Source organism: Drosophila hydei, unplaced genomic scaffold, assembly GCF_003285905.1.
Source record: "Drosophila hydei strain 15085-1641.00,03,60 unplaced genomic scaffold, DhydRS2 tig00008134-arrow-pilon, whole genome shotgun sequence".
NCBI lineage: Eukaryota > Metazoa > Arthropoda > Insecta > Diptera > Drosophilidae > Drosophila > Drosophila hydei.
In genome coordinates this window covers 162,050-181,073 of record NW_022045843.1, presented here as the reverse complement: position 1 = coordinate 181,073, position 19,024 = coordinate 162,050, and the positions used below count along the sequence as shown (strand labels likewise).

The following is a 19,024-nucleotide window of genomic DNA, read 5'->3' as shown; positions in this document are numbered from 1 at the left end:
AAGCTCAACATTGGTTGAAATTCTCGTTTTTTTCTGTTCAGCTAGCAGTTGGGCAGTTGTCCAACTGTCCGACTGTACGCTGTAAATGTCCTTTGAAGTTTGTTTATGATTTTCGGATGTTGTGCTCGTAGCCATGGCTGTAGATATTCTTATTGTTGTTGTTGGGCACAAAAAAGCGGCAATCGCATAAGCCGCGCTTAGATTTTGTTGTGCGTATTAGTGAGATTTATGCATTTAGGAAATTAAACATCCTGCATGGCGACTGACTCCAATGTATGTGAAGCCGACTGGCGGTTGGGGAAGGGGCAAGGTGTGTTGTTTATACACATATTAAGTACTTGGGCGTTTGGGTGTGTGTGCGCTCTTGCCACTGGCATCAGTGGCAACGTCGCCGCCGCTGTCATTAATTTTAAATCATGCGTAAAATCGCGTAATGTCGCCAACACAGCCGCCAGCATCCTTTGGGGCCAACATGCACGCCTTTTTTACGCACATATATGTATGTGCATATAAAAAATTGTTGCTCTCTGTGCATGCGTGTGTGTGTGTGTGTGTATTACATGCTGTTTTTTTATACGGCATCACCGTCGCGGCGGCTGCTTGGCGGAAATGCGTTCGACCACATCAATCACGCGACATTGACAAATGTGCATATTTTTGTTGAAATTATATGGGCACACACACAACCACTTATATATATATGTGTGTGCGTGTGTGTGTGCCTGTTGGCCACTCTGGCAACCAATCGAGCAACCAGCCAAGTGGCTGTGCAAATTATTGGCTACAATAGTCCTTCAAATTGGGCAATTTATTGCTTTATTGCTTTTACGTGTTTCGTCTGCGGCTTCGCTGCATTTTTCTGCACTCTTCGCAGCTTTTTTTGCGCCAGCATCTGCTCATTGCTGTTGTTGTTGCCATCACTGATTTATATAATTGCAAATTTAATAATTTGCTATAAAATTTCAAGTCACTTCAAGCAGTTAATGGGCATAAATGTCACAATTTTCGCTGTTTTGCCGTCATCAGATTGTCAATCGGCTCGGCGACACTTCCCGGCTTGCTGCACAGCAAATGCAACTTTTCACATACATTTTGAATATGCACTCAATATTAACTTCCTCGTCAGTTGTTGAATTTCCACATCGATCGCAGTTCACCTAATCGAAACTTCAAAATGTGTTCAAGGATGGAAATTTGTTTAGGCCACATAATTCAGTTTTTCAGCTAAAGCTTAACGTCGAGCACTGATATTTGTTTTTTTTTTTATACAGACTAGTTTGTTCAGAAAAGTTTTGTGATCGTTGTAAATTGAAGTCATAGTTATTGATTCTTATATCTGTTTAGTATATTTTGTGTGTCCTAAATCGCTTCATAAGAATGGCCAAAATACAAACCATTTGCTTTAATAAGTCAGTATTGGGACTGCTGCGTTGTAAACGCGCATTGTTCCATGTACCCAGAGCGCGCTATATGCAGGTCCGCCACAAGTGCGAACATAAAGGTATTGTCGTTGGCGTCTATCTCAAGGATGGTGAAAAGGCTCCCCAGTTGACGGCCAACGGCGAGAGATTCGACATTCGTGTTAGCGGAAAAATCGGCGAACTCATCAAGGAGACGAACATGGATGGAGAACTTGGCAAGGGCAGGTTGTTCAGCAACTTGGACAATGAGTTCTTAACGGTGGCTGTCGTCGGCCTTGGCAAGGAAGGCGTTGGCTATGATGCTGAGGAGGCACTTGATGTGGGCATGGAGAATGTACGTGTTGCCGCCGCTGTAGGCTCTCGAGCGCTGCAGCATCATGGAGCCGACTCTGTTCATGTCGATGGCATGGAGTATCCAGAGCAAGCGGCAGAGGGAGCAGCCATGGCCGTATGGCGCTATAACATCAACAAGCGCAAGAGTAACCGACTTGAAGTGCCCAAAGTAGAGTTATATGGATCGGAAGATGTTGATTCATGGACACGTGGTCTCTTCAAGGCGGAGTCCCAGAACCTGGCCAGGCGGCTCTCCGAAACGCCGGCCAATCAAATGACACCAACAATTTTCGCACAGTCAACTATAGATTCGCTCTGTCCCTGTGGCGTAGCCGTAGATGTGCGATCTATGGAGTGGATTGAACAGCAAGGTCTCAATTCATTTCTGATGGTCGCCAAAGGCTCGTGTGAACCGCCTCTTGTGCTAGAGATCTCTTATGTTGGCACTTCGCCCGAGGATAAACCGCTGCTTTTAATGGGCAAAGGAATAACGTTCAATAGCGGTGGTCTCTGCCTCAAGCCAAAGACGGGGTTAGACGAATATCGAGCCGACGTCAGTGCTGCAGCGGCCGTGGTGGCAACGATTCGGGCAATCGCAGCTCTATCGTTGCCCGTCAACGTGACCGCCATGCTACCCCTCTGCGAGAACATGCCCTCGGGCATGGCAGTAAAGCCCGGCGATGTGATCACCCTCATCAACGGAAAGGCTCTGTGTATTAAGAATACGTCCGCTGTCGGGACAGTTATGCTAGCCGATCCTTTGCTTTATGCCCAAAGCACGTACAAGCCAAAGCTAGTCATCGAATTGGGTACGTACTCCTCGGGCACTGTCTACGGGCTGGGTGCTTCCGCGACTGGCCTATGGACGAATAATAGCACACTGTGGCAGCAGTTCGAGAAAGCCGGTTCCATTTCAGGAGACCGCGTTTGGCGCATGCCTCTCTGGCAATACTTCAAGCGTCAGATCGAGCCCAATTTGACGTACGATTTATGTAACGTTGGGCGGGGGCCCGCCTCCTCTTGCCAATCAGCGGCGCTGTTGCACAGGATGGTGCCTTGCCTCGACTGGGTCCATATGGATACCCAGGGCACTGGCTTGACAGTCAAAGATCCTGTGCCGCCATATCTGCAGCGTGATCGAATGTCAGGGCGACCAACCCGCACACTTATCCAGTTCCTGCACCAGTACTCGTGCAAAGCCTAGGTGGATAACTTCCATCATATATTTAATAACCCAGTGACGGCTCAATGGCCACTCTAAACATTAGTTAATGGTCATTGTGTTTTTGTAGCGATTCAAAGACTTGATCTTTGAGTCCGTAAGTGTAGTTTATATTAATTTGATTATATGTGTAAAACATAGTTTTAAAATTAATAAATTTTATGTATTTTTCTACAATCCAAGATTGCCAGCCTTGAAGTCAATTGATTTGGGATTTGTCTTTAGAAAGCTAAAATATTTGTCCCGGGGGTCTGCCAAATAACAAGCCATTCGATCGCTTAATCTGGCTATTAACTAGGAGAAAAGATTTATCTAGATTCTTAAAATATTATAGCACGCAACATTCTTCAGGCCTTACTAAAAATTCTAAAAACTAATTGTCGAAACTGACGTAAAGCTCTATGCTGCCATATATACATAAGCAGACATATGTATGCCTCCAAGCAAGTCGCAGGGGTAACTGTGATCTGGGTATCCATGGCCCAGGCTGAGACGACAGCCGCAAGTCACTTTGACTCGCACTCGTTTGACATGTATTATTTGTGCGTACAAGTTGTGCATAAGTAATGAGGCCGCAGGGACAAGAAGGGATCGGACTCTTTCGCCATGGCAGAGCCGCAAGTCGTGCGTATGGAAATTAACCACAAATGCGCCTAAAAGCATACAGCTGTGTCCTGTGGCTCCTCCGGCCGTGTCCTTCTGTTCCTGGCATGCCAAATTATTTAGGTTCTGTTGCTGCTGCTGCTTCTTCTGTTTCTCCCACTGCTGTATGATGTAGACTTTAAATGAATTGTGCCAACGTGTTTTCATTACGTTTTACTTTTACGTAACTGTGAATAGATTTCATTTCGTTTCGTTTTCCTCGAATCCTGCGCATTTTTATTGCCAACGTCAGAAGCGCGGTAAAGAAGTTGGGTGCTTGGTCGGTGCGAGGGTGTGGGGGCATGGGGGAGGCGGCTTGTTTGTTGCTTAATTGGAAGGAAATTAAAAAATAAACAAGCAACGTTAAAAGTAAATACTACACGTTTGCGATTACCTGAGACTGGACCCGGGCCAGAGCTCACTGCATGCGCGTAGAGTGGCCCGAGGGCGGTTTGGAATTTAATTTTCATTTCACGCTCGCCCCCGCTCCCGCTCCGGCTACGGCTACGGCTGCGGCCCCGCGTTAATCTCAACTTCATCTTTGGATCCGCATTCTGGCCCTTAACTGTGCAAATAGATTTCTGCGCGTGTTATTTTTGTTTGCTTTCGACTTCGTTTGGCTTGCTTTTGCAGTTAAAAAACTTTCAATTGTTGTTGCGCAATATTTGCCCTGAATTAATTAAAAGTCATTGACGCTCATCAATTGGCTAATTGAAGAGCTCGCTTCGAGTCGCTCGGCCGCAGCTCCATAACTCCGACAATATCCAATCATATTGGACTGCCCAATTTGTCATTCAAGGCGCCACTGGCCTGTGTAAATACACTGCTATTCAAATTTGCAATGGTCACAGGCAAATTGTCAAAGGGCATCACTGATTCCGCATAGCTACGAGTGCGGCACGTGATGCCAGGCTTCACTTGCTCCAGCTGCAACAGAAATAATCGCAGTATCTGCGCTGGTGAGGCTTCGACGGCTGCTTCTGGCTGCTCCTGGCATAACTAATAAGACACTTATTATGCTGTGGGGCTCTGGTTACGTTATACCAGTTTAACGATATCACGTACATACGTTAACTAACGCTAACTACGTCGTTAAGTGTGTTGCGGTGGGTTGCCCTTGCCTGTGCCCTTGCCTTTGCCGTTACCTATGCCAAATGCGAGCGGCGCTTGAGCAGGGACAACGCCAACGCAGCAGCCTGTACTAATCAAGCTGCCTCTGCCATTGCCAGTGCTGGCACCATGCTGCGCGGACAACGTGTAAGCAATGGGCCGCCAGTGGCGCCTGTCGAGCTACTCAGCTAAAATTTACATTTTGCTGGCAGCCAACCACTACAGCAGCTACAACTAGAACTACAAGCTAAAGTGGGCTTTGCGTCAGGAGTGACCGACTAGCCAGATACCTGTAGCAACACGGCTTATGGCTTTTGCCTTGACTTGTAGAAGAAGTCGAAGCTGATATCGCTTAATAAAAGCAAGCTCAAGGCAGAGAGCAAAGCCAGGAGTCACGTTCCCAGCGGCAAGCTCAGCTCTTGGCTTATCTTACACAATGTCTGTCTTTATATATATTATTAAATAGTTAGATAGATATTAGGAGATTTGCTTTAAAACACATTTAATGGCAACTAAACTAAACTCTCAGCTATTCATGAAGACAACAGAGTGAAGCACTATTAGTAATTCAGCTTGAATATTTAATGCTTGACATAGTCTAATCAACTTTTAGCTACGTCTGCTCGTGCTAATGCCCATGCGAATCATTTGGCATGGCTGCAGGGTATATAACAAGGGTATAAACCTCTCAGGTTGGCCGTATGGGCTATATGGCTTTGTTGTTTTAATAACCACGATCACGTCGCATTAAAAGCACACAGTAAGGCCGTGAGGCTTAGTTAAACGCTGCTAATTAGGCTTCTCGGCGCATAACTTTAGGCGCAGAAGTAGGCTATTAAAAAGTGGCTCAAATATTTGCGCAGCCATAAAAGCGTTAATCAGGCAGGCACTAAACACAGCAAAGCAACAATGGCAGCCAACCTGGCACGCAACTAGCTGGCCAAATTATGCGAGCAATGCCAAAAACTTGCCGCAAATGAGCCACTAAAAACATGCCACTTACATCAGGTAGTAGCTAATAGCCAGCTACATATACGCTAGATGCTATGTGCCCGATAAACAATAGAATTTGCAAAATGCGAGCGCTTTTAATTATGCCTGGACAGTTGCCAAAAAACTGAATGGCGGAATGCCACAAGTTGCCAAAAAAAATCTATTTCAATTGAAAATTGCCAGAGACAAGCGACAAGCGACAAGCGACTGGCGACTTGTGACTCGCAACTTGCAACTTGCAACATGCCGCCTGTCTGCGCTATACAGAAAACAATAAACATTATGGCCATATTTTATATTTCCGACAAAAATGCGCAGAGCGTGCAACAGAAGAAACAGCGGGCCATAAAGCCAAAGCCAAAAACTCGTAGCCAACTCTGGCCAAACAACTTTTGGCATTGGCTGCCAGTCACAATTGGAGCTGGGTGTCCGAAGTGTCTGGCTGCCAAGTGGCTGGGGCAGCCATTGAATATTGGCTGGCATTACGTTAACGATATGCTTTAAACAATTCCAGCACTCGGCGGCTCATGAATAATCCTTTTCAGCCTAATCACAAAACAGCCTTCTCCGCGCCTCTCTCGCTCTCTCGCTCTCCCTGTCTCTGGGATATGCAAATGTAGCGCGTAACGAGAATTGTCACAAAAGCCAAAATTAACTCTCTTACAGGAATGTTTTTGTCACCTATGAAATCGATTAAGTCTAAATGGAAATTCAGGTAACTGGCTGGAGAAGTTGCCAAATTGAATTTAGATGGCTGCTTAAAAGGCGAAAACTTTTGCACAAATAAAAATACAAAACAGAAATAAAACAAAGCCGGATTTTGTAGGGAAAACAATGTTGGAGCGACGCATTGTTCCAGTGCCCTGAATGGGGTATTTGCCAGCTTAAAGCTTATAGCCAACTATCTAACTTGAATTAAAAGCAAACACGCCAAGAGAAAGAGGGAGACAGCCAGAGAGAGAGAGAGAAGGGTGTAGGAAGTGTGCTTTGTATAATTATGCAAATGCGTTTGATTGTGAAAATTGTGTGCGCCAGCGCCAACAAGTAGCCAACACTTTCCAATGCGCCACTTTGAATGCCGAAAAACAACACATTTGCATAATTATGCAATCTAACGGGCAACACCCACACACCCGCACACACGCACACGCGCATACACACAGCGAGCAAAGTGAAATTTTTGGCTAATTCACCGCAAAGTTTCGGCCACTCGAGCAAAAGTTTCGATATTTCGCTTAGCTTTTTGCACCAGAATTTATTGCGCAGGGCCTGAGCTTCAGCTAAAATTTGCATATGTAGCACACCAGCTATCACCTATAACAACACAACCACCCTAAAACCCGCCCACCCACGCACCAAAGCACCGCCTTTCAACCCAACAGTAAATTTAATGAAAACAGTTCGAACATTAAGTTGCATTGAAAAAATGAAAATTCCTATTTTCCTCGCAGATCCGCCAGCAGCTTGGCGATCTCCTTTTTCATGGCGATGGCTCGATAGGCCAACAGCTGGGCAAGCATGGCGTGCTTCTCAATTAGAGCGACGGCATCGTTGTCACCGATGCCGCTCTGCTTGGCCAGCCCCTTGGCCGAGTCCAGAGCCATGTAGGCGTGATTCAGGGCCGCGGTCACCTTGCTCTCGGCCTCCTGGTAGGCAGCCTCCAGATCTAAGCCGCTTTTATCCTGTTCGACTTTCTCGATAATATTCTTGGCCTCCGACAGCAAGGCGGCCGTACTGCTAGCCATTTCGAACACGAATTTAGCCACCGATTCTGCATTTAACTGGCCCGATCTCGCTTGATCACTGATATCTTTACTGGACTTGTATATATCCGACTGCAAGGTCTTTGTGCTTGTTATCACATGCATTTCCTGGCCAGACTTCGATTGATCGCCAGTATCATCATTGCTTTCATTCGAAACATTAACATTATGCTTGCCTATGACTGATTTGGTATCCTCTAACCCTAAAGCATCGGTTCCACCAACTGTATTTTGTGTGCTTACATTAAACATTGTCGGAGCACCGACTGTGGACGCATCAGAAGTCGGAGGCTTACGACTGCAGGGATCTATCTTCTCTTTGGGCTTCGGGCACGGTTTAACAGTTTCTTCAGTTTTTTCGACTGGCAAAACACACACTCTTTTCTTCTCTTGGCATTCGTCTTTCTCTTCCTCTTCTGCCTCAGATTTTTGCCTAGGCATGCATTTCTTTTCATTTTCCTTTTCCTTTATTTTCCTTTTCTTGGCCTCTTTTTCCTCAGGCGTGTCCGACGTGATTTCCAAGTCAACATGATGCGGCTTGACATCAGCCTTTGCTGTATCGTCTCCTTGAATTATAGTTTTGTTACAAATGTTAAATTGAGCCTCTCTTTTAGAAATATCATCCTCGTCAGGCTCGATTGGTTTCTTCGGCGGCTCAACAGTTTGTTTTTTCAATCTTTCGGCAGCCGCAGTTTCCGCAACCTGTTTCCTCTTCTCTCCGGCTTTCAGCAGAACTGACCTAAACAGAGCGATAGTTTTTTCTACCGCGGTCTTGGCGAATTCAATACCCTGTGAGGCCAGTTCTAAAGCATAGTCGACTGCCTGACTTTCGGTCTTAGACTCATCTTTGCCTGTGGCTGCTTTGGGCTCGGAACCTTGTGCTTCGGCTTTCTTTACTTCGGAAGTTTTTGCTTCGGTTTTTTTTACCTCGGATGTGCTTTCATCGGAAGTTTTTACTTCTTTCTTTTCTTTCTTAGGTTGAGGCTTGTCATTTTTCGCCGGTGCAGCTCCAGTTGGCGGTGTTGGGGGTGTTTTTTTCGGCTTGCCATCTTTAGGATCGGGCGTGTCACCTTTTGACTTAGGCTCGTTGCCAGCTTCTGGCAAAACTTCTTCGGCTGGTCCCGGTTTCTGCTCTTCGGGCGTATGTGGCCAAAATGTGGGCTTATTTATAAAGTCGGGCGCCTCATTGGGGTGGCTGAAACAAAATTCCTCCATTGTCATCTCATTATAAGACTTCATCATTTTCAAATGCTCCATTTTCTTTTCAAGCTCCTTGATGCGCTTGTTCGATTCTTCCTTGTACTTTTCGATCTCATGTTCAACACATTTGGTCAGCTCTTCAGACTCTCCAAAGTACTTCGAGTGGTCAATTAGCGAGTGACGATTGGCGAACATGTTGTCCAACCGTTCGTATTTCTTTTCGAACTCATCCACCCAGCTCACCATTTCCTTTCTCACGTTCTCTCTGTAATAGGTCCAATCAATTGCGGGCATTTGTGATGGAAATTTTTCAAGTCGTCTGCAAGCGAAAAAAGCGCATTCATATAATAAAAGACTTAACACTCAGATGATCATAGAAAGTATCTGATCTGATCTCTCTCTCTCGCCTTCTCTCTCTCTCTCTTCATTCATTCTAGGATCTTATAGACACACTTACGATTTGTACTCATTGGTTATATTGGCAAACTGTTTGAATTGCTTGCGCTGATTGTGCGGAACTCGCTTATATAGCTCGGATAACTCAACTCCGCATTCGGTACTCCCCTTGCTTTTGCCAAGGCACTTGACAAATCCTTCCCACATGTTGGTGGTTTAAACTATGTAACGAAACGGTGTTTAAAACAATCATATAAAATATATATATATATATATATATTTAATTATTAAAATTATAAAATAATGCGCGTGTATGTTTGAATGTAAATACGTATTGCTTGTGAGTGTGTGTGTGTGAAAATCTGTACAATGTCAAGTCAGCTGGCTCAAGGGTAAGTTGACCTCTCGTAGCATAGCCCATACGCCAGCCAGAAGTATTCAACATAATATTTTGAGTACTTCCGTTTCAACGAGCCGGGCCATAAAAGCTGCCTTTTACGAGCTTCGAGCTGCTAAAAATTGCATATTCATGCATTTTCAATTAAATCAAAGTCAGACGCATTGGCAGCTTCGACTAAGCAGTTGACAAACTGACAATAAAATCGAAAATTAATTCCATGTCACAGGCAACGCAACTGCCGCCCCTGCTCCAGACATGAGGCGCACCAAAACTTAAATGTAATTTTTTTTTTTTTTTTTTTTTTTTTTTTTTTCGTTTTTATTTCTTTATTTTGTTGCAGCTTATTGTCTTAGACTCTATAGCGCATTTAGCTCTAAACCTTAACTAATGGGAGGGCAGATATGCCAATTATTCTGCACTTGTAGCTACTATCTTAATTAGTTCTAATATTGTCTAGAGGATGCAATCTCTTCAGTCTTCGCCTATTGTTGTTTATAGCCAGGTTGCTTGCGAGATGGTTAGGATGCGCTGCAAGTCTGTCCGCGTATCTTGAACTGTGTCGCCCAATGAGTTCAGCAACTGTGGGAATTGCTAAATCCCTATGTAAGACTGAGTTTCTTACAAACCAGCTGGCTCCAGTCCATCTGCGTAGTGCTTTATTCTGCAGGGTCTGAATTTTGTTCCTTGTAGTCTTCGCCGAGGAGCCCCATAGAGAGATACCATATACGAAGGTTGGGACAACTATTGCCTTGTAGATGGCGGCCTTGCTGCTGTAAGACAACTTGCTTGAAGCTCTCAGCATCCAGTCGAGGGTTTTTAGCTTGCTTTTGCATTTTGAGGTTACTTGACTTATGTGCGCTTTAAAAGTCAGCCTTCTGTCAAGAGTGATACCAAGGTACTTTACTTTTGAGGCTTTGGGAATAGTGGGCCCCAATGCAACGCTTGGGCAATCTCCTCTTCTAGTGGCGAAGGTAGTATGTACAGACTTTTGTGCATTAATGGTGATACACCACCGTTTTGCCCAGCGTCCGAAAGAGTCCAGATATTTTTGTAGTGAGTCTGAAGCTTCTTGCGCAGATACGTGACGTGATAAGATGGCGGTGTCATCTGCATAGGTCGCTATGAGTACTGCATCTGTACTTCCTATATTTGGCTCGGGAGTTGGCATATCTCCTGTGAATAAAGTATAAAGTGTTGGGCCTAGAACACTACCCTGTGGTACTCCAGCCATAATTGGTCTAGTCAAGGATACTGTTTGCCCCCTTGACACTTGGAAGGTTCTTCCAATAAGGTATGAGGATAGCAACGCGAAAAATGGGGCTGGAAGGGTGGTCCTCACTTTCTGCAGCAGTCCCAGGTGCCAAACTCGATCAAACGCCTGTTTGATGTCTAAAAAGACGGCAGAGCAGTACATCTTTTCTTCAAAGGCTCCAAGGATATGGTGCACAACTCTGTGAACCTGTTCCGGTGTTCCATGCTGTCTCCTGAAGCCAAACTGATGGTTTGGAATGGCCTCCTGGCGTCCCAGATGTGTCAGTACTCGTTCCAGAAATATTCTTTCGAATATTTTGGAGAGTACTGGCAACAGGCTAATTGGTCTGTACGACTCAATTTCTCCCACGGGTTTGCCAGGCTTAGGAATCATCACAATCACGGCGCGCTTCCAGCAGGCTGGAAAGTGCCGGATGCGGAGCATGGCGTTGTACACCATAGTTATGTAGTCTATGGTGGAGTCAGGCAGTGCTCTAAGGACTCTGCCGTTTATTAGATCATATCCAGGGGATTTTTTTGCCTTCACTCTTCTGATGTGTTCAAGAACCTCTTCTTTTGTACATCCAGTTATCTGGTCTTCAGCTGGGAGGGGCGAGAGAACGATGTCTTCTGTTGCTTCGATTTCTGAGGCCTCTGCGGTAATCACCGGCGTGAATTGGTCTTGAAGGTGGTTTGCAAAAGCCTCAGCTTGAGCTTCGTCTCCAATGTGCCAGGAACCAGAAATGCTCCGAATGGGATGACGTCGTATTGGCTGCCGTTTGAGCTTTCTTGTAAATTTCCATAATTGAAACTCTGCGTCAGTGGGCGATTCAGCTCGTACCAGCGCATCGCTGATACACCTCTTTTGAAGCAGGGCGAGAGCAGCTTTAAGATGCCTCGTGGCTTCGTTGTACATGGATTTGGCATCAGGCGTGCGTAATCTTAACCAGCGTCTCCTGGCCCATCTTTTGTGTATTAGTAGGTGTTGGGCCTCCAAGGTGAGGGGGATGTTGTACGGAGACTGTTGTCTTGTTTGGCAAGATGGTGGGGCGGCTTGGTGCGCAGCTTTGACTATTTCTTCCTGCAGTTTGTTTGCTGCGTAGTCCACGTCTTCAGGAGTGTTAAGTTCCATTTCTATGTGCAAAGAGTAATGGAGCTCGCGCCTAAAGACTCCTAAATCTGATCCTGCTGGCAGTAGTTGTTTCCTAATGGGCAAGGGCTGTGGCTGCGCGTGGATTGTGACTATTAGTGGCAGGTGGTCAGAGGATAGGTCCAAGGATTCTTCAATGGTCAATTGCCGGTCACAGATGCCTTTGTAGACAGCGAAGTCGATTGCCGAGGGCCTGTGTCCATTAATTGGGTAACGGGTGGGGGCTCCAGTCGCCAATATGCTGAATTGTAAGTTTTGAATCGCCTCAAATATGACTTCTCCGCGACGATTCGCACTATTGCTTCCCCAAAATGGGTGCCATCCATTCCAGTCGCCGCCGATGAGGGTCTTATTCAACCTTTGGCCTAGAACCTGTTCCATGTGATGATCACACAGACCAGTGTTTGGCGGAAGATAAATTGACGCAACTTCGATCGCTCCAATAGACGTAGGCAGGGTGATGGCTGAGACCTGCATTGTTGCGTTGCAAATTGGCAGTAAAGGTGTATGCGGTATTGTTGCTCGTATGAGGATTGAGGATCCACCAAAGCAGTTTGCTCCTTCACCATGAGCCTGATAGTGTTCGTATCCGAAAATTTGTGTAGTGGGGCACTCATGAGTTTCTGTTATTAACATTATATCTATGTTTTCTTGTGAGAGAAACGCAGCCAGTTCCTGAGTCTTGTTTCTCAGGCCATTGGCGTTCCAGATACCCACACGTAAAGCCATTATTTGTAGGCAAGCTTGGTTATGATGGCCATTAAACTGTTTAGCATGGTTGCTTGTTGGGATTGTACTTCTCGCATCGCTTTGAGCTCGGCATTAATTGCGTCAAACTGACGTTGTTGTTGCTGAAGCATTTCAGTGAACAAAGTGTCACTTGTGGTATTCTTATTTGACGGTCCACCTCTAGCGGCCTGTGCGTAAGAAACACCACTAATAGGCGTTGCAAAGCTCGTGGCTTGGGTAATGCTCCGGGGCCTTGTAATTTCGGAAGCAGTACTCGGACCCGTAGACGGTGTTTGTGTGGGACTCCTTTTTTGTGCTGGGGATTGCAATTTGCGCAACCGCTTGTATACTTGGCAGCCCTTATAGTTGGCTGGGTGCTGTAACTCACAGTGCACACAAGTTGGTGCCTGGTCCTTTTCGCGGGTGCAGTCTTTGGATGCGTGTTTCCCGGCGCAACGCACACATCTGGGAGCTTTGTGGCAGTAGCGTTGTGTGTGTCCAAATTCTTGACAGCGATGGCATTGTGTCAGGTCGTTGTATCTTCTTGGCAGTTCCACTGTGCAGCGTTGCCTGCAGACAACTCGAATGTCCAAAATTTCTTTGTTGTTGGGGGCCTGAGCCACGTCAACAAAAAATATATTTAGCGGTGTTTTGTCCATACGGCTCAGTGGGTTGTGCACATTTGTAATTGTGTGGCCTTTGGTTTCCAATTCCTTTTTAATTAGTGTTGTATCAGTGCTGGAGTGAAGCCCTTTGAACACGACTCTATATGGTTTGTCCTCCTTAAGCTGGTAGCAGTGGAACTCCAATTCCAGCTTAGTAAAGTGGTCTATAACTCTGCGATAGTCCTCACTGCATTGGGTTAATACACCTATGTTATTCTTCTTTGGCTTAATTACGTATGATTTAGCATCAATTACTTTATCTATTATCTGTTGAAGTAGGGCCACAGACTTGATGTTTGGACACCATATGGGGGGCGGACGAGGTTTCGGAGTAGTTTGCTGGTCGGTCAATACTGGGGCTTCTGGAGCTACAGGTGATTCGCTGTAGTCTTCATCTTCTTCTACGAGCAGTGAAAATCGATTTTCTGATATTAATGCTGCATTGCTGGTGCTTGGTTCGTCGAAGATGAGCCTTTTCTTGATGGTTTTTGGTGAATTTGGCTGTTTACGTTTCGTGTTTTTGTTGTTAGTGATGCCTTGCACGGAGGCGATATCTATTTTTGAGTTTATTGGCATGATGGAGGCTTGCCTATTTGCCATCACAACGTTAAGCTGGGCTTGCATTTCTGCATTTACCTTTACAGCTGTAGCGAGGTTATTGACATTAGATGTCATCGCGGATTGTGCTTTTGAGTGCAGGCGCACTCGCGCCAAGCGACGAAATTTCGTAAATTGCAATTAAAGCAATTGAGTTACGCGGAAGCAAGCGATAAGAAAACGCTGCGTGTGCGGTTTTTGTTGCTGTTGCGTTGAAGAATGCACCGCAAAGTTCTATTTTTAGAACTCTGCAGCAGTAGAGCTTAAGCGAAGGCTGTTCGAATTCACGTCTTTACAGGTCGAACGACTGATCGCGATGTAAATGTAATTGCATAAGCAATATGCGTGGGCGGCAGAGGGTAAGGAGAAGGCGGGGTGGAGGTGTGTGTGTGAGTGGTAATCGAACGAAATGAAAGTCACAGCATCACAGACACCCTACAGGCCAAATGTGCAGCAGAGTCAGAGTTATACCAGCAACACCACAGCCGCTCCCATCATCAGCGGCAGTCGCCCACGAGCATACGCTCTGCTCTCGACTGCTGCAAAGTGACAATCGCAATTTATAACGCAACGAAAATGGGCTAATGCCAATTCTCCAGGTAATTGTCGGTATCGAAGATGTTTGGCAGTGGTGTGAGGCTGGTAGCAACAACCCTTGACAGCCCGAAAACGGTTTTCTCTTATGGACAACAACTGGCAATGGAACAGGATGCGAGAGCAGCGCGTGCGCATTTCGCATATACACAAACCCTCAGGTCAGCTGTCAGTTTGACAGTTGGCAAATACCGCTACCCACCCCCGGCAGGACGACGGGTCCCAGGACATTCGCATAGGAACAGCTGCGTTGCGCTCTCGCGCTCTCTCGCTAGACGAAACGCTGCGGAATGGAACGGCAAGCGAACTGAGAGCGCAACTTGACTTCTCTGTCTGTCAACGAAATTAGTGCGGTTGTGAATTTTTCGTGCATATTATTATTAAGTTAAAACCTTCTAAAACTCTAGGAAATTGCTAAATTGTTGAACTTTTGTTGCGGCTGCATGCGTGAGCTATGAAAAAACCTGGCTAAAAGTGTTTGCAGTGCTCGAATCGGTCCTCCTCGCCTGGACACAGCGCCCAGAGAGACGCTCGGCGCGCTCAACGCGTCTCTTTGTGGATTTTCTATTTGTGTATCATACAATATTGTGTTTACATTTTTGTCCTGCACTTCCAAAACATTGCTGAAAATGCGCTGCCTGCATCTTTAAGCGGTTATTATATTGAGACATAATACCAAAACTGCATTCGAGTAAGTCACATATTGTTATTAAATGAATTTCTTTTTAAATCTCTGCAAGACATGCAAAAATATTGCCCCACTGTGTGTGTGTGTGTGTGTTGGTGCGTGTGTGCGTGTATGTGTGTGTATGTGTTAGCTGGTACCAAGTATAAATAACATTCTTGTAGATGAAATCTAAGGCATCTAAGGCAGCGTCACTTAGCAAACATTTATTAGAGAAGAAAGCGTTGACTGCTTAAAGAGAAACGAATGGGAAAAAATGAATTTTTTTAAATAAAAAAATATATGAATATAATATATCGATATTTATCACATAGAATTAAAAAAAATATATTAAAATAAAAATAACACATATACAATAAAATATAAAATGCATTACATATATTTAAGTTTACATAATTTAGATTTAATTGATTTCTTTTATTTTAATATATAATTTTTTATTTTGATATATTTATTTTAATTTTTATTTTATATTTTTACTGCGTGACAAATATTTGCCTTCAAAAAGATTGCAAGAATTGTATTTAAAATATAATAAATAAATGGGGAAATATATCAACTTATCAATTTATTTCTTATGAGCTGCAATGGGAATAAAAGTGGAGTTTTCACAGATTTACTAAATATTATATTTATATTAATTTTACTTCACTAACTTAAAATTTTTATTTAAACTGAATTTATGAACAACTCTAGTATTCACAACATTCTTATGAGTCTTTCAATGTTTGATCTTCAGAAAAAACTTTGATAAAGTACAGGTATTTAGATATTAGAAAGAATAACGAATCATCTACAATCGAAAGAAAAACTATTCTAGATCAAATGTATTTCAGTTTTACTATTAGTTGACTTCACTTCAGTAAAAGTAGTTTAAAATAAGATTCGGTATTTCCATTATATATTATTAAAAATATAAATTATATCAAAAATTTGCATCAGCTTAGACTCTGAGTAGGAGCTTATCCCATTTCTCTTCAACACTTCAACTTCTAATATTGTTTTTATTGTACACTCATTTATTTTGTAAAATAATTAAATGTATTTAGTACTGATTACATATGGAATACTTTGTACTTTTAAGGGCCAGAGTTGACTTGTGGAACATTAAAAACTTTGTGATTTGCTAGAAGCTAGAACTTAAGTAATTGTTGGTGGTCTGCCTTGGTCAGGCTGGGCATGTGTTGATGTGGGCATGGCTCATTCATATATAAAGTGTAAAATTTACGGAGAAACTTAATGAAAGGCATTAAAATTCCAGCAGCCTAAATGAAATGAAATTGTACAAATAAACTAATTGCCTTGAAGGATACTTTACAACTTTGCTCCAGTGGCAGCAACAGACGACGACGGCAACAACAACAACAACAACTGAGACTGCCAACAACTGCCACTAAAACGTCAGCAGCTGTTGTTGTTGCTTTTGGTTTTTGTTTATTCTTTTACATATATTTTTTCTTGTTTTATTTTTGTTATTCTGCTGGCCGAGAGCTGCGAGCGTTGCGGAATAAATACAATTTGCGGCAAGCGGATAATGTGCAAAAATAAATTTCCACAGAGCGCGCGCTGATGGCTTAGAATTTTAATGTAATTTATTTTGTGGAAACAAACACCGCCCAGCGCCCAGCACCCAGCGCCCAGCAGCAAATAAAGTATGACCAACATAAAAATTTATGCGCCCAAAATTGAGAATACAGTAACACTCCAACAAGTCTGCGCATAGGCCAGCTGCTATGGGCTATAGATATATATATACCAAGATATATATATATGTATAATGTATAAATCCTGGATCGCTTCGTTAAGCCTTTCACGCTCGTCCAAAACTTTAAAGTGCGCAATTTAAATGTACATTTTGCTTGAGACCCTCCAGCGTATCGCATCGTGCAACGCCAGCAGACTAAGCAAGTAGTTACACACAACACACACACACACATAGAGCGCCAACTATTTATGAGGCAAGGCGAGGCGGTGGCCCCAACCGGCAGCCAAGTGATTTTATGCTAATATTATGGGTCATTGGGATTTGCGCACAGCAAAGTGCTTGTTAAACATTTCATTAGACTTAGTGTAAATACCCGCGGTTAACAGGCGCTCGTAAAACTTACCATACACACACACACACATACCCTTACACACACACACACGTGGCTTTAGAGCTGCTAAACAAAAGAGCGTTTAACATTCGATATTAGCGAAAGTTTGGAGTAGTTTGTGAAATTGAAAGTGGCCTTTATGTGCGCCTTACTATGATAGCATATGTTGCCCGCACAGAAACCAACCCAGCCCGACTCAGCCTAAGCTGAAATTCAATCAATATGCTCTAGAAGCCAGCAGCACACATGTAATTACACAGCATATGCTGTGTGTGTGAGTGTGTGTTGGGGGGAGGGAGGCAAACTGAAAAGCGAAATTCTAAAATAAATTTATCAAAATCCATGCCTGACCCGTCGCAACGAGTTGGCAATGTGTTTTACTTTCGACGATACATAGTATATGCAGGATAATGCCAAATCATGTCAGTCGCACATGTGGCCACATTACGTTTATTAAAATCGTGCCTGCTGCCGCTGACGCATACTCCAAATGCGTTTTTGATCAACTGCCGCGTCACCGAACTCCGCTAGCTGAGTGCCGAAAATGGAAATGGAAACTGGCGAAAATTCGTTAGCAGCCAGCCAGCTGCTGAGCCAAGCTCGCTGCAGTTAGTTAGATCTGGGAGCGTTGACAAATGGTTTGCGTTCTGCTGAAATTTGGCATCAGAATTTCGACAAGGCGCGCATGAATAATGCGCAAATGGCGGCAGTTTAAAGCGTTAAATTTACGTTGCGGCTGAAACTGAGGCGAGAGTTCAGCGAGTGTCTGTAATAATTGGAAAATTTTCATTTGTCCTTTTGCCCTTGCGAATGGCAAGCAGACGACGGGCTCTGGCTCTGGCTCTGGCCATGGCCTCTGCAGATCGGGCAACAAACGAGCTGTAGGCGCATTTGCCATCTGTCACTCTGGCACTCGTGATGAATGTGTTTGACGTGTAGCCTCGGCGCGCCCACGAGCATGGCCAACGGTGATGTTGCCAGTTGCCAGTTGCCAGTTGCCAGTTGCCCGCTTGCCCATTGCCAGTTTGCAGGCTCAGCTCTGGCGCCTTTTCGCTCTCATGATGAAACGCACCGCACCGCATGACGTTGCATACTTTGCGGCGCGCTGGCCACTGTGAATGATAGCTGCTACGATGCTGTGGGCGTGGCCCGACTGATTTTTCTGCACTCCAGACAGAGAACACGACGACGAAGCTGCTGTCAATAGTCAGCGCTGAAAATATTAATGATTTGACTTCATTTCGCGCAGCAAATTGCCCAACAAATGTTGAGCCCAAGTGTGTTTCGGCTAATAGCAAGGGCGTGATTGCTTCTTTAACAACGTAGTCATACTTCTTTTCCATCCTCTGCTTTTCCTTTGCAGCTTACGGCGGACATAGCGACAGACACCTGCACACATTGATATACACATTGAAGAGCTCAAACAGTGACAGGAGCAATGCAAACAACTCGCACTCGACAGGCGCAACAGCAGCAGAAGCAGCAGCAGCAGTTCTTGCAGCAACTGCAACATATGCCACACAACGTGTGGCAGCAACGTCAATGGCTGCTGCTTGCCATCGTTCTCATGTTGACACTGTTCACGCGCACTATTCAAGGGATTACGGAGGAGCTGTCACCAGGTAAGTGTGGCCAAGTGTGATTACAAAAACAAACGCTACAAGTAGAAGCTCTGCCCTGTCCCACTCTCACTCTCTCTCTCTCTCCCTCTTTGCCTGTTTCGTCAGTGCAGTTGCATGGCATTTCACAACATGCTACCCAACAATAGGTTCGATGT

The 19,024-nt window shown here is 44.6% G+C and overlaps 3 protein-coding genes across 3 annotated transcripts in view; 2 read left to right on the top strand and 1 right to left on the bottom strand.

Annotated features, from left to right (window-relative positions):
* The first annotated feature begins 1,222 nt into the window (after positions 1-1,222).
* On the top strand, positions 1,223-3,029 carry LOC111594123 (cytosol aminopeptidase). The gene has a single exon (XM_023307282.2). The coding sequence runs from the start codon at positions 1,378-1,380 to the stop codon at positions 2,956-2,958; it is 1,581 nt and encodes a 526-aa protein (XP_023163050.2). The 5' UTR covers positions 1,223-1,377; the 3' UTR covers positions 2,959-3,029.
* A 4,097-nt stretch (positions 3,030-7,126) lies between these two features.
* On the bottom strand, positions 7,127-9,395 carry LOC111594120 (nucleolin). Its single transcript, XM_023307280.2, has 2 exons — positions 9,142-9,395; positions 7,127-9,003 (listed from the first exon to the last, which is right to left on the bottom strand). The coding sequence occupies exons 1-2, from the start codon at positions 9,285-9,287 to the stop codon at positions 7,158-7,160; spliced, it is 1,992 nt and encodes a 663-aa protein (XP_023163048.2). The 5' UTR covers positions 9,288-9,395; the 3' UTR covers positions 7,127-7,157.
* A 9,275-nt stretch (positions 9,396-18,670) lies between these two features.
* The window catches only part of LOC111596627 (semaphorin-2A), a 44,971-nt gene continuing 44,617 nt past the window's right edge, over positions 18,671-19,024 (top strand). The window contains exon 1 of the mRNA XM_030225459.1: positions 18,671-18,869. Coding sequence (XP_030081319.1) covers positions 18,686-18,869 — 184 coding nt within the window. The 5' untranslated portion in view covers positions 18,671-18,685. The remainder of the gene's footprint in view (positions 18,870-19,024) is intronic.

Bases quoted from the DNA above. Each gene is read 5' to 3' on its own strand.
- LOC111594123 (XM_023307282.2), top strand. From the start codon at position 1,378: ATGGCCAAAATACAAACCATTTGCTTTAATAAGTCAGTATTGGGACTG.
- LOC111594120 (XM_023307280.2), bottom strand. From the start codon at position 9,287: ATGTGGGAAGGATTTGTCAAGTGCCTTGGCAAAAGCAAGGGGAGTACC. The intron at 9,004-9,141 runs GTAAGTGTGTCT...TTTCGCTTGCAG, and splicing joins ATAACCAATGAGTACAAATC to ACGACTTGAAAAATTTCCAT.